Source organism: Carya illinoinensis, chromosome 3 (genome assembly GCF_018687715.1).
Source record: "Carya illinoinensis cultivar Pawnee chromosome 3, C.illinoinensisPawnee_v1, whole genome shotgun sequence".
Classification (NCBI taxonomy): domain Eukaryota; kingdom Viridiplantae; phylum Streptophyta; class Magnoliopsida; order Fagales; family Juglandaceae; genus Carya; species Carya illinoinensis.
Window position 1 is genome coordinate 10,922,891 of NC_056754.1, and position 20,064 is coordinate 10,942,954.

At 34.5% G+C, this 20,064-nt stretch overlaps 1 protein-coding gene across 1 annotated transcript; it reads left to right on the forward strand.

Annotated features, from left to right (window-relative positions):
- Nucleotides 1-204: 204 nt before the first annotated feature.
- Nucleotides 205-5,843, forward strand: LOC122305567 (O-glucosyltransferase rumi homolog). Its single transcript, XM_043118161.1, has 6 exons — nucleotides 205-817; nucleotides 1,772-2,370; nucleotides 3,723-3,915; nucleotides 4,347-4,411; nucleotides 4,778-4,988; nucleotides 5,305-5,843. The coding sequence occupies exons 1-6, from the start codon at nucleotides 638-640 to the stop codon at nucleotides 5,665-5,667; spliced, it is 1,611 nt and encodes a 536-aa protein (XP_042974095.1). The 5' UTR covers nucleotides 205-637; the 3' UTR covers nucleotides 5,668-5,843.
- The last annotated feature ends 14,221 nt before the right edge of the window (nucleotides 5,844-20,064 follow it).

Consider the following 20,064-nt stretch of genomic DNA (forward strand, 5'->3'; position numbering starts at 1 on the left):
CTGACATGATTTCATTTGAGTTATTAGATCTATTTTTATAATAAAGTAATTTTATAATATAACAAATCATATAGAGACAAGTCAATTTATGAAATGATTTTTATATAATCTTTTTATCACTAAAGTATTTCCCATTTTTTATTGGCTGAACTACTATATATATTCCCCACCTCTCAATTGGGCCTCACGCACGTTTCTTTCTCTTCTGTCAATTTCCATACCTGTCTCCGCCATTTTCTTTTTCTTGCGTTTCCGAGTGTAACCCGCAGACTGTTTTGTGTCCTTTCCATTTTCTGTGTATTCTCGAATCTCTCTCGATCTTATTGCTAATTCATCCACCATCTTGTAATTTTCTCCATCAAGTCCATTTTCCTACTCGGCCTGCACAAGAACTGCAACCGAAGTCTTCAAGCCAGAGCTAAATTGTATCTCATCTTTGTCCACATATATCTTCCTACACAATTTCATGTAATTCAGCAAAACCCAAGTTAACAAGATTCATTGGGCTTCCGAGACCAACTCAAAACTTCTCGTTGGAAAGCTCTAATCAACCAAAGGGTAGGTCAGAATATAGTCGAGGAAGCTAGGCCTGACGTGTTTTGTGTGTGGTGTTTCTTTTGTCCTGCCCCAATATTGTATGAAGAGGTTTCAGAGTAAGCCATGGCAGGAGTACTTGGGGCATGATACTGGTTTCAAAAGCATGAACTGGCGATCGTATATGAGGTCAGCTGCTGCTGGGTCCTCCGGTATCTTACTCTCCTTTGTCTTCCTCTTGGGGTTTTCATTTGTCTTCACCCGCCTCTCTGACGTCGCTCATGTAAGTTTGACTATTCCCGGCCTCTTATTCTTAGATTCATCGGTCTACGAATCTTATTTTTTTGTCAATATCAATATATATATGCCATGATGCCTGCCAAACTCGACAATTGGAATCCTCGGTTATTTGTTTTGCAAATATTATAACGTATGGAGCAAATCGAATGACTCAATCCCAATTATATATTCATATAATAATCACTAAAGTTGGGGGACCCCGAATCCAAACTCAACTGCTCAGAATGTAACAATGGATAGACTGTTTTTTCTGTTTCTCAGAAAGAAATTAACAATGGGGTTGGTAGGGGCACTCGTAGACACATAAAGTTAAAAGGGGTGGTTGGTCCGACCACTTTGGTTGAGGATGTTCCAAGCCATCTTCGCTTCCATTGGGAGGTTGCCTTAGTGCGCACCCCCTATCGAAGGTAGACAATTAAGCACTTCATTACCTCTGGGGGGAGACAATTATGTATCTATAGAAACACTTATTAGCTAGGCGACTTCAATGGTAGATTATACGTAGCTATCACTCTTATATTATTATAATATATCATATAATTAAAATTATTTATTTTAACTGAAATAGTATTCTATGATTGGTTATATTTATACATGACCATACTGCATATAATAATAATTTTTTCAACTAAAGACACTGTTTGTGTAATATGGCCTGGGCCTTAAATATTTTACTTGTCTTTGGGACGTTATTCATAATTATTGAGAGGAAGACACTAATAAATCTTAATCTCGAATAATAGATTTAGGTGCGTACGTAATGTAAGGATCGTAATTTGTTATTGATTATCCACTTTTTTTGATGAATTAACTACTTCGTTGGAACATTTTTTTTTTTGGGACCATTTGTTACGAATTTGAATTTTCATAGACATCAATATGTTAGTTATGAATTAATTAGAATATGGTACTAAAGACTTTGTGTTCCTTGTCACAGAGTGTAACAAGAGGTACTTCAGCTTCAAAGCCTACACTATCCAAGACAGCATCCTACTTATACCCGCAAAAAAACCTTGATATCCCTAAAAATGCCTCGAAACAAATTGAGATCCCACTCGATTGCCCAGCCTACAACCACACACAAACTTGTCCTAATTCAAACTACCCAAACATCCTCGACCCCGAAGAATATCGCGACCATTCATCAGCCCTCACGTGTCCAGACTACTTCCGTTGGATCCACGAAGATCTACGGCCCTGGGCCCACACAGGGATCACAAGGGAGACGTTGGAGAGAGCTAAAACGACGTCGACTTTTAGGCTGATAATAGTGGAGGGGAAGGTTTACGTGGAGAAATATCGTAAGGCGTTTCAGACAAGAGATGTTTTTACGCTGTGGGGGATCATACAGATGCTACGGAGGTATCCAGGGAAAGTGCCAAACTTGGAGCTTATTTTTGATTGTGGCGATCGGCCGAATATCAGGAAAAGCAATTATCAAGGGCACAATGCCACATGCCCACCGCCCCTCTTTCGTTATTGTGGGGCTGATGATGCACTGGATATTCCTTTCCCAGATTGGTCCTTTTGGGGATGGTAAGATTATCATAAATCTCTTTCTTTTTCTTCTTCTTCTACTTCTTTTGGTGTTCTTTCTCCTTTTACTTTTAAACAATGTAAATCACATATTAATAATAGGGTAATACTACGTACAATTACTTTTACGTATTTTTTACATACTCCACTGATATAATTGGTTAGATTAATTTCTTTTAGTATACAACCAATCATATCAGTTGAATGCATAAAAGAGTATGTAAAAGTAACTGTATATAGAATTTTTGTTAATAATAACATTAACGATACTTGATAAATAAGATAAGATGAAAATTTTGTGAATAGTTATAAGATGGTTTAATTTATGAATAGTAATATGATAGTTTGAGTTAATTATTTATTAGGTTTTGAGAAAAGAGAGAGAAAGTTAAATAAAAAATATTATAAAATTAAAATATTGTTAGATTATAATTTTTTAATATTATTTTTATTTTGAGATTTAAAAATGCTGAATTGTTTTTATTATTTATTTATTTGAAAGTGGAAAAGTTATAATAATTAGTTTGAAAGTATTTGTGTTTGAATAATATTTGACAAAAATGAGATGAGATAGGATGAAAAACTTTTCCAAATATACCTAAAGGTTAAACAGCAGAAAATTGGAATGAAATTTAGGCCCCGTTTAAAATTTAGACTAAATTGAGATTTTAATTTTAAACTGAGTTTAACATTCAAATACTTAATTTTAAAATCATTAAACTTATCTCAACTCAAAACTTCTTTACATGTGGAACCTATAATATTTTTCAATTTAACATCTTTTTACAAGCAGAACCAACAACCTTTTTTAATTTCTCATAAATATATTTAAACACATTAAAATTCATTTTAAATAAACATTACAAAATTTACTCTACTGTCTTAAAATATTACTATTTATAACAAATTTAGATCTACATCCAAACGAGATGGTCGGGCAGTAGCTCCAAAAGTAGAGCCACCGCCCTGAGCCCACGTTCCTAAAATGTTACGTGGTATATATGTGTTTTTTTTTTTTTAATTAACTTTTTTTTTTCCAGAAAATTTCAGGACTTAGGTTTTTAAGAAAAATGCAGGGGCTAACTTTTAAGTTTCAGCAGAAATATAAATGTAGAAAACTTCAAACTTTATATAAAAGTAAAATAGGGTAAATATAGATTTTTGGGGAGTCAAGAAATGATTTAAAAAATTATAATGAAAATAGATTATTTTCTTTAAAATAGGGAAATACAGTGGATAATCTTAGCTATAGGAGGAAGTGAATTAAATATCTAGATATAAAGTTTTTATTTGGTGACATTTAATTCCCTCAAAATTCCTTAATTAAATGGCATATATGCACCGCTGTGTAGGCCTGAGGTCAATATAAAGCCTTGGGAAATATTGTTGAAGGACATAGAAGAAGGAAACAAGAAGAAACGATGGATGGATAGGGAACCATATGCTTACTGGAAGGGTAATCCGTTAGTTTCTCTATCGAGGCATCAGCTCCTCAAATGTAATGTTTCGGACACTCAGGATTGGAATGCTCGCATATATGTCCAGGTAACTTTCTATATATATTTTTTTCCTACTTTTATTTGTGAGGTGAATACGAACCGAAGGAACAAACAAAAGAAAAGAACAGCATTTTGGGCCTAATTTATAAGAGTTTACACACCAAATTCTCACCTTCAATCTCATTTTGGGTATTTTTTATACACCAAAACATATTTTACACGTCAAAATAATTCTTTTTTTTTTATCTCTTAGAATAATTTTCATAAAATAATTTATATTTAGATTTAAAAAATAAAAAATACAAGAAATTTGACCGGAAAATCCCGACAATAAATAAGAGTAAAGGGATGTACACATCATTTTCCCTTAGGAAAAGAGAGCAACAATAAAGAAGAGCAAAGATGTGTTGTCACTCGTGACTAGTAACAGAAATTAGGTGGCAACTTTCTCCTTATATATTACAAACCCATTTGCAGGACTGGAAGCGAGAATCACGGGAAGGGTACAAGCAATCAGACTTGGCTAGCCAATGCACTCATAGGTACTGAAAAAAATAAAGAAATTTCCCCTACCTTTCTGCTATTGTGGGTGGCAAGAGTTTTTATTTTATTTTTTATTTTTTTTCTTCTAAGTAACGTTAGATATACTTTTAGCATGTATAATTTCTCTATACTCACTTTAAAAAAAAGTAGTATATAATATTAAAAATAGAATTTTTTCATATAAGTTTTAGAATTATTCACTTTTTTTCAAAAAGAGTATGCGAGAGGTACACATTTCGAAACTGCAAATATCATTTATCTTGTTTACAATATTTCATGCACGCTCACTTTATCATCCATGCCGTTTCACTTTTACGATTTATCTTCGTTTCTTCCTGTCATACATATATACTACATATATGCAGGTATAAGATCTATATGGAGGGCATTGCCTGGTCTGTGAGTGAAAAGTACATTCTTGCCTGCGATTCTGTTAGCTTACTGGTAAAACCCCACTATCATGATTTCTTCACGAGAAGTTTGATGCCATTGCACCACTACTGGCCTACAAGGGATGATGACAAATGCAGATCTATTGCGTTTGCTGTCGACTGGGGCAACACCCATAAACAAAAGGTATGTATGTATTCTTATTATTCTTATTATTATTATTATTATTACTACTTGAGCTTGACGTTGATGAGCAGATCATGTCAAATTATGCGATCATTTTATAAGTTCTTTAATTCGCAATGTTATAATTCTTAAAGTGAAAGCTTTGTTTCAGTTTTACGTTAGCCCTCGGGTACGTACATAGGAATCATGGTGCATGTAAAGGATACAACCCAGGAAGAATTGAATTTTCAGCCCAATTTTGGGTCAACTTTGATTGCATGTTTCATACTTCTCTTATTAATAATAACTTCCGCTTGATTATTCTTGGATTATTCAGGCGCAAGGAATTGGGAAGGCAGCCACTAAATTCGTTCAAGAGGAGTTGAAGATGGAATATGTCTATGATTACATGTTTCATCTTTTGAATGAGTATGCTAAGCTATTAACATTCAAGCCCATTAGACCTACAAATGCTGTTGAACTCTGTGCAGAGACAATAGCTTGCCCAGCACAAGGATTGCAGAAGAAATTCCTTATGGAATCAATGGTAAAAGGCCCCACATACTCAAGCCCATGCACTATGCCTCCTCCATATGATGCCTCGTCTCTTCATGCCTTCTTGAAGAGAAAGGAAAGCTCCATAAAACAAGTGGAATTATGGGAGAATAATTTTTGGGTAAATCGAACCAAGCAGTCTTAGAAGGTTTCTTCTTGAGTTTATAGGCATTATGCTCGTGAGGATTCAGAATTCCTAGAAATGTTAGACAGGCAACATTAAATCATAAATGAGTCCATGTTGGTATTTTTTAATAGACAGAAATAATTTTAATCTTTCTTGGCATGACCATTGCTTTTGTAGATTTTTTGTTGAGGAAGATTTATACGTTTCATTAATTCTTTCCGCATTCAAAGTGAATAACAGTAAAATCTTTATACATTTACCAGCTTACTCTCAACCGATAGGGAAAAAGAATATAGCCTCACTACAAGAAATATTGTATTTTTCTATGAATGTTCAAAAAACATTCTTTTTGTGGAAAAAACTATGTTCTCACAAATTTTATTAATGAAAGACTCGTGGAATATAAGTCGTTACAAAAATATTTTATCCCACAAAAGGTCCAAGTCGTGGGAAATACTTGGGTGTTCCCATGACAAATCCAATGACAATAGCCTACTAATCAACTCAAGATTATGTTTAATTACTTTTATTATTGCTCATGGGAATATGACAAATTATCGCGAGAGGTACTAGTGAGTATTAGTATTACCCACTAGAACATTTGGTGGAAAAACCTTCTTTTGGAAAAACAGGTAATTGCCACAAGATTTATTTGCAGCAAATGCTAAAAGAATTTAGAAAAATTAAAATTGTAAAAGCCGAGAGAGAGAGAGAGAGAGAGAGAGAGAGAGAGAGAGAGAGAGAGAGAGAGAGAGAGTGGGCCAAAAATAATCATAAAAAATTGTCTTATGTAAGCTAAAAAACTATATTCAAACCCTGGAGATTCAAATTAATACTAACAACAATTTAAAAAAAAAAACAAAAAACTAAATTTTTGTTAACATGTTTACAAGAAAAACTCCTAATGAGAATCCAAGAGTAAGAAAGAGTTTAGTGCTTTTGCACTAATGAGAACATTCAAGTGGAAACACTTTGTGAAAATGAAAATTTTATAAAAAAAAAATACTGGACAGGGCAGTTGCTAATTCGAAGTGGTATGAACTCTTCAAAGAAAAATGTGTGAAAGTGCTGGCAGCAAGGAGATCTGACCACAGACCTATTTTATTCTCTATGAGTCAGAGTGGTAGTAGAGACTGGAGAGTGAGGAAAACCGTCAGATTTAAAGCAAGTTGGGCCCTCAAGGAAGAATGTGAAGGGGGCATGACAAAATCCAATAGAGAGAAGAAAAGCTATGCACAAATTACAAAATTTGATGGAGGGGTGTAGAGGGGCTCTAGTAAGGTGGAGCAAACTACTTGTTGTAGAGAGGGAGAAAGAATTAAAAGAAAAAACAGAAGCCTTGAAATAGTTACAATCAGAAGAGGATAGGTATAATTCGGAGGAGATCAAAAGGGTTCAAAAGGAGATTCTAGTTATGCTTGACAAGGAGGATATGAAATGGAGACAACGGACCAAGAGGAATTGGTATCAACATCCACCAGATCATACATGTGCTAATCAAAGGAGAAAAAAGAATACGAGTAAGCGAATTGTTGATGACCAAAACAGAAGTCTCTCAAGCTCTGAGAAGATTAAAGGGGCATTCAAGTCCTACTTTGAAAAGTTATTTACTACTACACTGCCAAGCACAACTTATATTGAAAAATGTCTAAAGCACCTGAAGCCTCATGTTTCAAGAGAGATGAATGAGAGTATATCAAACATTTATACCAGAAGGGAGGTAGAAAAAGCTATAAACCATATGGATCCAATCAAGTCACTTGGCCCTGATGGATTTAGAGCATGTTTCTACGAAAATCATTGAAGCATAATTGGAGATGAGGCGAGCACAGTAGTCTTATCATGCCTAAATGGTAAGGTACTAAACCCTCTGTGAATTTTACTCATATTGCTCTCATTCCAAGAACAAAATGTCCCATGTTCACTAGTGAGTATAGGACTATTAATCTTTGTAATGTCCTCTATAAAATTATGTCAGAAGTGTTGGCTAATAGGCTGAAAAAAGTGTCGACTACTAAGTTGAAAAAAGTGTTGACAGATATCGTATCTCCCAATCAAAGTGCTTTTATATCAGAGAGATTGATAACTAACAATATTATGATGGCCTGTGAAGTTATACACTCAATGAAGGCAAGAAAAAAACAAAACAAGGGAAGCATGTCCATCAGCTCGACATGTCAAAAACTTATAACAGAATAGAGTGACCATACTTGGAAGCAATCTTGGGAAAGCTAGGTTTCTGCGATAAGTGGATTGAAATGATTATGCTATGTGTTTTTCAATAATGTATTTTGTGTTGATAAATGGAAAGCCAGTCACAAAAAACTTTCCTTCAAGAGGCTTAAGACAGGAAGACCCCTTGTCACCATATTTATTCATATTATGTACAGAAGGATTAAGTTCAATGCTTAATCATTCTAACTTCACAAGAGATACAAAAGGAGTAACAATGGCAAGGAAATGAATAAGAATAAACCATCTTCTCTTTGCTGATGATTGTCTATTATTTGGAAGGGCCAGAGTTGAACAATGGTTAAAAATACAAAACATGCTCCTAAGGTATGAGAAAGCTCCTAGACAATTTTTGAACAAAGAAAAAACTACCATCTCCTTTGGTACCAACACAAGTGATGAAGATAAAAGGGAGATCCTTGCAGCAAGGGGACAACAGTGAGTGGAAGTTATAAGAAATACCTTGGACTACCAACCATGGTAGGTAAATCGAAATATAACACATTAAAAGGCATAAAGGAGAGAGTATGGCAAAAAATAAACAATTGGAAGAACACTTTCCTTTCTTCAACAGGCAAGGAAGTTATGATAAAGGTTGTGCTCCAGGCAATACCCACCTACACTATGAGCGTGTTCAAACTCTCTAAAAAAATGTGTAAAGATTTATGTGATATTTGCAAAGTTTTGGTGGAGAAATCAACAAAAGATAGCAATGTGCAGTAGAGAAGCTGGGAGAAGATTGGAAAATAAAAAGGGAAATGAGACTTGGGTTTTAGGGACTTAGAGAGTTTTGATTTAGCTTTACTAGCCAAGCAAGGTTGGAGATTTATTGAGAACCCCAATATCTTGGTGGTAGTATCTTAGAGAGAAGTATTTCAGTAAGACATCCCTGCTGGAAGCAAAATTGGGTAACAAACCATCTATGATTTGGCGAAGTGTGTGGGGGCAATGGGGTTGTGAAACGAGGGTTTGAGATGGAGAATTGGAAATGGCAACAACATCAAGATTTGGGGGATTTAAATGGTTATCCTCCCCAGTCTCCTTTAGGGTACAATCTCCTATATCGATTCTGAATGAAGATGCAAGAGTAAAGAAGCTTATTATTAAGCAAAAAGGTTTTTGGAATTGAGAACTGATAAGGAGCATCTTTAAGAATGAGGAGGTAGATCAAATCTATAGTATTCCTTTAAGTAACTCTAATGCATAAGACAAACTGATCTGGAGTCCCTCAGAGAAGCGTTGATTATAAGTTAAAAGTGCATAATATGTAGAGATTGAAAGGAAAAAATCCATACAAGGTGAATCCTCAGGAGAGTGTGAGATGAATAGTGTGAGATGGATAGTACATAGAAGAACCTTTGGGGTTTGAATGTTTCTAGGAAAGTGAAGATTTTTTTATGGAAAGCGGGGAATGACCTATTTGCTACAAGAAGGAATTTGCTCAGTAAACAAATTATTGAAAATCTCCACTATCCTTTCTGCCTCAAAGAAGATGAGTCTGTGATGCATGTCTTATGGCAATGTCTTGTAGTAAATGATGTATGGGCAATGGCCATGAATCTAGTTCAAAAAATGAAAAACTATATAAGAAGACTTGCTTAATCTATTGGAGAAGCTAAATAATTCAGAACTGGAAGAAACAACTACAATAATGAGGGGTTTGTGGATTAAAAGGAATGAGTTTATTTTTAAAAAAAAGTTCTAGAGTCCGAGTAGATTGATCAAATTAGTAACGATATGACTACAAGAGTTTCAGTTAGGCCAACAATCCTTGAAAAGCCCCAAAAGACCAGCAAACACATGGAGGAATGATCAACAAAGGAGAAAGCCAACGGAGAATTTCAATAAGGCTAATTGGGATGCAATTTTGGATAAAAAAACTAGAAAGATGGGAATAAGGATCATCATCAGAGTTGAGAAAAGGGAAGGAATGGCTACAACGTGTGACCAAAGAAGAAGTTCATCAACCAGCCATAGTAGAAAGCTATGTTTTATGGAGAACAACAGAATTATGCTGAGATTTGAACTTTACTAACGTGATATTAGAAGGGAATGCACAGGTTATTATCAATGTAGTTAATAATGATAACAAAGACCTTTCATACACAAGAACATTATACAAGAAATGAAGAATTTCCTTTATGGAAAAACTTATTTGCATGTGAGGTTTGTACATTGAGAGAAAAACACAGTAGCACACACCTTAGCAAAAGCAGCTCTATACTTGGACTCAAAGAGAGTGTGGATAGAAAAGGTTCCAGAATTTATGACTAGTTGCTTAGAGAAAGACAACATTTGTAATGAATGATTTTTTAGTATGAATACAGGTGCTTTCTTCAAAAATTTTAAAAAAGAATGTGGAAACACTCCATTTAAAAAAAGAAAAATACTAGCACCACTTGGGGATAATAATAAATCTTTGATCAGAGAATTATGGAAGGCTAGGCTACATTCTTACTTCAAACAAGTTACCATAAGCTGCATGAGATAAAGGCTGTAGGGCACAATGGTTCATTTGAAGTGATAGATGTTGTCATACACTAATTATATCACAAATCTATCCCACCAAGTGTTCATTAATTCCATCCATGTTGATGCCATGTAAAACTACTAAATGAGATGTAAAACCTTCTACAATCAACTTGGGTACATGGACACAATAATTGAACACAAATCAGAGAAGCTAGATTTAAGAAAACCTTCATGTCACTCCACTAATTTTTATTCCAAAATATTTGAAAACAAATCAGAGGAGCAATATGTAAAGTATCGGAACAATGTGCAAACATTTGAGATATGACTCGATCTTACTTTTTCGACTTGTTGGATTCACTTGCAAACAACAAGAACACTTCAAAGTCACTAGCATGAACAAATAACCAAATAAATATACTTAGTTGTTTCAATTGTACAAGTTCAGACATGTGGGTTTGAAAAAATATATTTAGATATAAACACCTTTTAAGTTATATAAAGACGATAAGTTGTCTATTTTTCATTTTATGATCTCAAAGTTTCAAAAAGCAAAAAAAGAGAAGTGCATGACTGTAGTGCGCAAAGCCTGTAATCATCCTTTCTAGATATCAGAAAACTTTCTAATCTTTGATGTTATATATCCTCCAATTTTAAACTTTTTAACCTTTGATGCTATATATTCCTCCAATTTTAAACTTTTTAATCTTTGATGCTATATATATATATTCTAGATATTAGAAAAAGTTCATCTTTGATGCATAATGTACCCTTAAAATAAGAAATTAGACTAAAATAATCTCAAAATTTGAAGTACATATCACCATTAAATCCTTTGCTATAGTTGAAGTATTGTTCTTATCGTGCATGAGGCACTTCTTGCAGGAGTACTTCGCAGACTTCAAATGCCTTCCCTCAATTAGGACTGTTCATCCGGGTCGGACATTTTTCCATCTTGATCCAATAACCAGGTTCCTGTTATGAGTTTCGGCCTAGATAAGATCTGGGCCAGAAATTGGATTGAGCTATCCAGACCTATTTGGTCTGAGTACTAGGTTTTAAATTGGTACCTGGTTTCCATTTAAAAAAAAAAATGCAACTCTCTCTCTCTCTCTCTCTAGTTGTCTAAACACTACCCTTACTCCAATCGAAACCCTCCTCCCCCTCTCAATCTTCTTTTTCTAGTACTCTTGCTTCCTCTTGACCAGTGAAAGATCTCCAAAGGTAGTGATCTTTTAGGGGTTGTTTGAAGATTTTGGTGCCATAGTTTGGCTTCTGGTGATTTAAATTTACATGAAGATACTAGCCCAAAAACGAGAGGCAGAGATCTTACCGATGACAAAAACAAGTTGTTTTTGTTTTTTTGTTCTAAATATACTTTTAGATCTGATCGATCCCAAAATTTATTTTTTATTTTCTATTTATTTGTAGATCGTAGAATCCTTGGCCTTCTGTCTCTCTGTGAGATCCTTTATGGGTGGCCCTTCAAGAACCACCATGGCCGCATCAAGATGTGGCTTTGAATTGTTTTTTCTTTTTTGTTGTAGATCTACTTTTAGATTTGATCTCATAATTCGCATTTTATTTTTTATTTATTTGTAGATTTTAGAATCCTTGATGTACTCTAATATTTGGGTATTATTTATTTTCTTGAAATTTATTGTAGATTCTTTTCAAACAAGCAAGACACTTGGTTTTTGAACAAGTAAGCGAAGCCGTTGACTGTTTATTTTCACATTAATTAGAGCATATGGTTTTTTTTTGTGTATTTGACTGAGTTTGCTTCGGCCAGAATTTTACAGATTATCTGTTATATTTTCCACTCTTGAATTCCTTTGAGCCGAGGACCAATAAAAGAATATAATTCCTTAGTGGAATTATTTCATTCCACCAAATGATCTGAATTTGTCTCAATGCTATAATTTCTAAAAAACTCAAAATAAATAATGTGCTCTACTTGGAAAAGCATGCAATTTCTATTTATTGGTGTGTGGTTGTTGAATCCTCTCTCCCTCTCTGTCTCTCTCTCATGTACATAATAGTGTGCACACTTTGATTTCAAACATGGCAATATGCTCTTAGATTATAGTTAGGTACCCACGAACCCAGCCCCTTTCACCTTTTGTAAATGGGTGGCATTATGCAGTATTGTTACTGTTAGTGGCTGGTTGTCAAGTCTCTTCTCTCTCTCTCTAAAAAAAATATATTTTCATTGACTAATATAATATTTCCAATCAAGTAGTTTAGTGGATTACGCCTTAAATACTTTTTTTTTTTTTTTTTTTTTTCAGGAGGCCCTTCTCATATATTTTCTTTGAGAGAAAGATGATTCCCCATTATTTGGTACATGCAGTATGACCCAGTTGAATGATTGGCTTGGCCCCCCATGCATCATGATAAATCATTAGCGTTGGGCATGCGTCAGATAGTGGGATTTTTCCTGATGACGCTCATTTAATTTTCTTCCTCTCACATGAGATGATGTCAAGTATATGCCACAAAAATAATATTTGAGGGTTTTTGGTGGTAGTATTTTTCTTTTCAAAAATTTTAAAATTGATATTTTTAATTTATTATTTGAGTGTCTTCCTTTTGTTACCTACTATTTTTGATGAAGTGCTGGGACTTGTTGACTTGTCATTCTTTTTGAGTTTTTGTTATGAGCTATGAACAACATAGCTTGAAAATATAATTTATCTTGTTGTTCTATAAATAGAAGAATTGTGTTTTCTCCTTCAATAACCTTTTTCTCAAATCTATAATTGAGCTAAAGTCTCTGGAATCAGTTGAGTGGTCTACAGATATTGTAAGTTGCTAATTCTGTTTGCCTCTTAGACATTGCTAGTACTATGAGAGAAGATTATGCTGTAACACGTTTGATCATTGACGTACACTTACTTTTGTAGTTTCACTTTGGCTCAAAGTTTAAGGCTAAACGACAGTATGGACAAAAAATGTAGGAATTCAGCCTTAGCATTACGGCATGCTTCTCCAGTCAAATTTCCAAATATTTGATTTGGTTACAATTCAAAACAGTTTATTTTCATATTTTCATATATTAGCTTTTGCTGGCTATGGTTTATCAACCTTTATGCTTCATTCCCTTGTTCCTTTTGTTCTTAAGATGAGTTTTGTTCTCATCAATAATTTTGACATTACAATTTTGATGTGAGATGACTACATAACTTTTCCAAGTATTCAAAAATTTTTATTTTTTACAGGATCTCTTTTAGTTAGGTTACTTGGAGTTCTACTTGGTGCGAAATTAAATCACTGATAGAAGACCATGCTAAAGATTTTGTAATTCATATATTGTAATTTTATATTTTGTAATGTAATGTATAAATAACAAATAGTGTAATATGTAGTGAATTGCATACCACATTGTACGAATATGGCCTCCCCAAAAATTTTTGAAATAATATAATAATCCCAAGATGTTATGCATAATTCTATAAATATAGAAAACGACCCTTCTAAAAAAAATTATAATCTCCACATGCTCTTTATTTTTCTCTTAATTTCAAGATACCTCGAAATGCCTCTCTCCAGATTTTTTTTATAGTCCCAAAATTTTGTTTAATTTCTATATATTATCTACTTTCAAATATGTGATTTTTCTAAAATTAAAATTAAATTTAAGAGAAATAATAAACTTATTAATATGAATCCTAAAGTTTTTTGTTATACAATATTAGATTTTTTAATATGGAATCTAAAGTAAAAATATAAGAAAAATTATTTAATGTCGATGATCTATATGAAAAATAGTTTGTAGTTATGTTTTTATAATTTCTCAATTTTTTTTTTAATTCATATAAGAGAATTGATGTTTGCAGTACTACGACCATGTGTAAGTCCCGCCCACTCCTTTTGAAAAAACTAGATAAATCTAGGATGCACATAAAAAAAATTATTTTTTAATGGTGGACTTCACTTTTTTTTTTTTTTTCAAATGAAGTGCATAGAGCTTGCATATCCTATATTTATCATTACTTTTTACATAAATGTGTCATACAATAGAAAAGTTGGCCCCTTCAACACAATTGCTGGTTCTGCTACTGATTGCATACATTTTAGTTTTTTATTTTTATATATTTTTATTATTTTGGACAATGGTAGTATTATGATTTTTAACATGACTTAGAAAGTTTTTTCATAAAATATAGGCTTTTATAAAAAAATTATGATTTTTAAAATTTTTTAAAATAAATATAGACTTTTACATAAAGGAAATTATGATTTTTCTTGAAAAGTATTTAATATAACATAGGCTTTTGTTAAAAAAAAAAAAAAGAAAAAAAGAAAAAAAAAAGGCTTTTAAATTGAAATATGGACTTTTATATAAAATTAAAAAAAAAAAAAAAAAACCAGCTACAATCCGATATCCAAATTTTTGGATTTTTGAAACCCGGGTGACCAGTATACCCGAGTGAACAGTCCTACGAGCCGCAATGCACAGAATTTCATGGCAAAATATCAAAACAAGCAGAAAGTGGCACAAGCATCAATATTGAACTTAGATTTTGGCATCATGTAGAACATGCCTTCCAAGCACTAAAGTACCATGAAGAAAGCAAGAAATTGGTATCATACATTCATGCATAGATGTTCAATATATTAGAGGAAAAATAAATTTCACAGTTAAATAATTTCAGAAGAAAATGACAGAATAGGAAAATATCATCATTCTTAAATCTAAAGTTTCTGAATTGACCCCTCCCCCTCCAAGTTTGATTACTCTAAAACGCTTGCAAATGACCTCCTTAACTGTCCTTCTATATATTTTTACGCCCTCCAATATTGTACAGGTAAGAGCATTCACAAGATGCAAGCAAATAAATTCTTGCATTTGGCTCGCTCTCTCTTTTTAGAGATGAGTTCTCTCTGCAACTCCTAATAGTGTAACCTTTCCACCTCCACTCTATTCCCCTCACAAATTCATTCAAAATTCCCCTAGATAACTCATGATCTCCAGAATACTCCTTTCCTTATATGGATATGGAGAGGTTGATCCACCAGACAGAAGCTCTTTCTTGAAAAGGATTAAATCTTTTGCCAGAAGATGAACCTGCAATAGGATATCCTAAGCTAGCCCTCATTGGTAGAATAGTTGCAACACGCACTCTGAATAGAATCTCCTTGCATGCTTCTTTCAGAGCAACTTGGAGCTTCATTCGCAAGTTCCAAATTGAAAACTTAGATGTTAATCTTTTCCTATTCACTTTTCAAAATGTTGTGGATAAACAGAGAATTCTGAACCAAGTTCCTTGGAACTTCAAGGGGCATCTTCTCATTCTCAAAAATTGTCCTACAAATTCTACGTAGCTAGAGATTAGTCTCAACTCATGCCCTTTCCACATTCAAATCCACGGCTTAACAAGAAATCACATGACGGAAAAAAATACTGCTAAAATTAGGAGAGCCCTTGGCAACTATCTTGAAGTGGATGTTGGTCCACTGTTTGGGTTAGCTTGTAAGAAATTTATTAGAATAAAGGTGGAGATTGACATCACCAAACCTCTGAAACAAGGACTTTCAAAATCAAGTGATTTCAATTTTGACACATGGGTTTTGTTTACATATGAACGTTTCTCTAATTTCTGATATGCTTGTGGTAGGATTGGACACTCCCAAATTTTTTGCAACTACTTAAACTCTGTCCCAAAACACATGCCGTTTGGACCATGGCTTCGTTCGAAATCTCCAATCTTCATGACGGTCAACCCATCTCAGCAAGCACAAGTAAGAACTCCTAGGCTCTTTATGGATCACTACACTGAGGATGATATAAGTCATGGAAACTCTCAACCAATTACCAAATCGGATTAGAATCGGTGGTTTGGAACCTTGGCTTTGATCTTTCCTATATCTCCTATGAATGCTAAAGGGAAAGGTTCACAATCGGAAGTTTTAATTGGAAAAAGAAATGCGGTAATGGAAGATGAAAATCTCTCAATAGTAGAAAACCCATTCCGTAGGAATGACTTGGTAAAAATTTGGAAACTCCTGCAGGGTCCGATCAGAGTAAACTCCCCTGAGGATCTCATCACATGCTCAAATCAAAATGAATTTAGCCTCAAGCCTAATACAAAGGAAAGCTTAAGAAAGGATTATCAAGATCTTACCTCTAGGAGTTCGGCATGGCAGAGGAAAACAAAACCCAATCCGACGTCAAAGGAGAACCCATCTGTCCTCTGTGGTGGTGCACCAGGGATCCAAGCTCCTACAGATTGGAAGGTGGAGAGCTCTCACCCACTGTAGAGCACAGTAGCACATTGTAAAACTTTAATGTTCCTTCAACAAACGGGAAAGCTTCATTCACTCAGTGCGTTAACTCTCTTCCACCAAACCTAATCCCATCAATCACGAAAGATTTTCAAGTCTTTCCATCACTCATACCACAGTCTATTTGTAGCAATCTCATAGAACCAGAAAATCCGTACCAAGCTCTCCCATCAGTGTTGAATGCAGAAGAATGGGTCTCTCGTTGGTTGAAGACTAGCGCTCATGCATTATTGCAAACTCAGTTGAATGGTTCCCCTTGTAACCAGATGAAGACAAGAGCCTCACAGTAGTTGGCTAGGCCATCAATGATTGGCCCAGTAAGGGAACAGACACCCCAATCATCAAGTAATTCCCTTCGTAATAACTGGAGGCTTGGGCCCCACTTTAATGCTCATAATCTGTTGGGGAAAAACCGAAGGACTTAAAATTAAAGCTCACCATCACTTATTATCCTGTTCTTTTGAAGCCTGGGCCCCCTTTGAATGCTCATAATCGTGGATCTCCTACTCACGATTTTTTTCATCTTCACTCGGAAAGCTCAGTAACTTTAGTCCCTATAACTAAGACCGAAGCTTCACAGAAAAGGGCAGCCTCTCCCTGTGTTCAAGATACAATTCCATTAAGATAAAAAAAAAAAATGCAAAAAGTCATAGAGGAAGGAAATCTGAAAGCAAATGTTAGTATCAAAGAAATTGGCGATGAAGAAAAAGAAGCGGCAACAATGCTTTTTATCTATTAAATCAAAGCCCTTAGGGTAAGTTAAAAAATCTAAGGAAGCTACGAGATCCAAGCCTTATAGCAGGACTATCAAAAGACACATTTTTCTGGAATTTCAAAGAAAGCTGACAAGACGAGCTTTACCATACCTCCGACCCCCCCATGAAGTCCTTGGTATGGAATTGTAGGGACTAGCCCGTCCCAGAGCAATCAGAAGTATAAGGGCTTTTATAAATAACTTTAATTTGGATATTATCTTTCTGTTGAAAACCATGGTGCCTACTGATAGCACCTCTAGTATTGTAAATAGACTACGTTTTCACCATTTTGTACATGTCCCCGCCTCGAAAAAAAAAGAAGGAGGCCTTTTGTTATTTTGGCACCGGGTGTGGATATTGAACTGGTTCATACCAATGCTAATGCTATTTCTATTTTGGTTTATTCTGAGCCCCCCAATAATCCTTGGTTAGCAATTTTTGTTTATACCCCATCACAATGGTAACAAAAAACAAATTTTTGGACTCATTTGGACTCAACTCACAACTCCTTTACTAGTCCTTGGCTCTGCATAGGTAATTTCAACGACTTACTAGGCCAACAAGATAAATATGGAGGTAGGCCAGTAATGTCCTCATCCATAGGCGGCTTACAATGCTCAATGGATTCGGGTGGCCTCATTGACATTGGTTTCTTGTGACCCATTTTTACTTGGACAAATAATAAGATTGGAAAATCGATGCTTAGAGAACGGTTGGACCTTGGTATTGCAAATGCAAAATGACGCCTACTCTTCCCGTATGCCACTATCGAGTACATAATTTCCTCAGCTTTAGACCATAATCCTCTCTTACTAAACACTCTGAAGATAAAGATGAAACTCTCTCCCTTTAAGTTTGAGGAATTCTGAACTCGAGAACCACTCTGCAATGTAACAATTCGAGGAGCATGGCGCCAACAATTCTATGGGAATCCAGCTTTTATTCTTTGCAATAAAATCAAGGGTACTAAGAAGGCTCTCAAGCATTAGTCAACGATTGAGAGAAAAATTCTTCAGAGTCCCACCGAACCCATGGAGCTTACAGAGAGAAAAATTCCTTCACCTCAAGCTTCAAGAACAAATGAAAAATAAAGAAATTCTTTGGAGACAGAAGTCAAGAATTAACTGGCTCACCACAACTGATCTGAACACAAAGTTATATCATTTGTCAACGATAATCCGTAGAAGAAGAAACGAGATCGATTCAATTAAGATGAGCCCAGGTAACTGGACAATGGATCAAGAAATTATCAAATCTACTTTCATAGATTATTTTAAATCCATTTATACCTCTACGAATTCAATATTCTCGGAACATCTTGAAGATCTTTTTGAAAAACAGATTTCAGATAATGAAAATATATTCGTAACTGCTTTGCGTTCAGAAACTGAGATTTATGGAGCTCTTAAGCAAATACCAAATCATAAAACTTCAGGACCAGATGGGATGACAACCATTTTCTACAAACATTACTAGCATATCATCAAAAGTGACATGGTTGTGGCTGTTCAAAATTTTCTTAGAAGCGGGAAATTTCTGAAACAAATGAACCACACCCACATAGCTCTCATTTCAAAAATTGTAAGCCCAATTTCTCCTCAACACTTTCGACCAATAAGCTTAACCAATATCATTTATAAAGTCATGCAAAAATACTTGCAAAGCGTCTAAAAATCCCTCACAGCCATGATTTCCCTTTTACAAACAGCCTTTGTACCTGGTCATAATATAAAGGAAAACTCCATAAATGCTCATGAAATGTTTGATCATCTAAAGCATCACAAGGGGAAAAATGTTAGATGGCTTTAAAGCTTGACATGGAAAATTTTTTTGATTTAATTGAATGGAACTTTCTTTTTACTATTATGAAAGTTTTGGGATTTAAGACGATCTGGATAAATCTCATTAAAGAATGCATTTCGATAGCCACTTTCTCTACTCTCATCAATGGATCCCCAAAAGGTTTTTTCAATGCACAAAGAGGCTTTCGGCAAGGTGACCCCATCTCACCTTTCCTCTTTATCCTGTGTACAAAGGTGCTTTCAAGATTATTGGCTAGATCAGAAGCTTTGCAGAAGCTAGAATGTATTAAAATTAGTAGAGATTGCTCTCCAATATCTCACATTCTTTTTGCAGATGATTTAATTTTTTTTGCAAAAAAACAAAAGTCAATCCAGGCGATCAACAATGCTCTAGAGAAAAATCAAGCATGGTCAGGCCAACGCATCAATCAAAGCAAATCCTCTATTTTCATCACCCAAAATACTAGTCAACCACAAGAAGGGTAATCTTAGAGAACTTGCCATACAAAGAGTCGACCTCAAAAATAAAATAATTGGGAATGTTGATAACATTTAGTCGATCCAGACAAGAAGACTACAAAGAAATGATGGGAAAAATAAACAAAAGATTGGATGGTTGGAAATCAAAAATGCTTTCTCAGAATTGTAGCAAGTGACATCCCCACATACCCAATGTCAACGCATATGCTTCCAAAATCAATCTGCAAGAAACTGAACACTAGCTTCAAAAAATTCTGGTGGGGAAAATCAAAAGATCAAAATCACAAGCTATGTCTAAAATCATGAAAACTATCTGCCAACCAAAAGAAGATGAAGGATTGGGATTACGACTGATGAAAAATATGAATGTAGCCATGTTAGCAAAA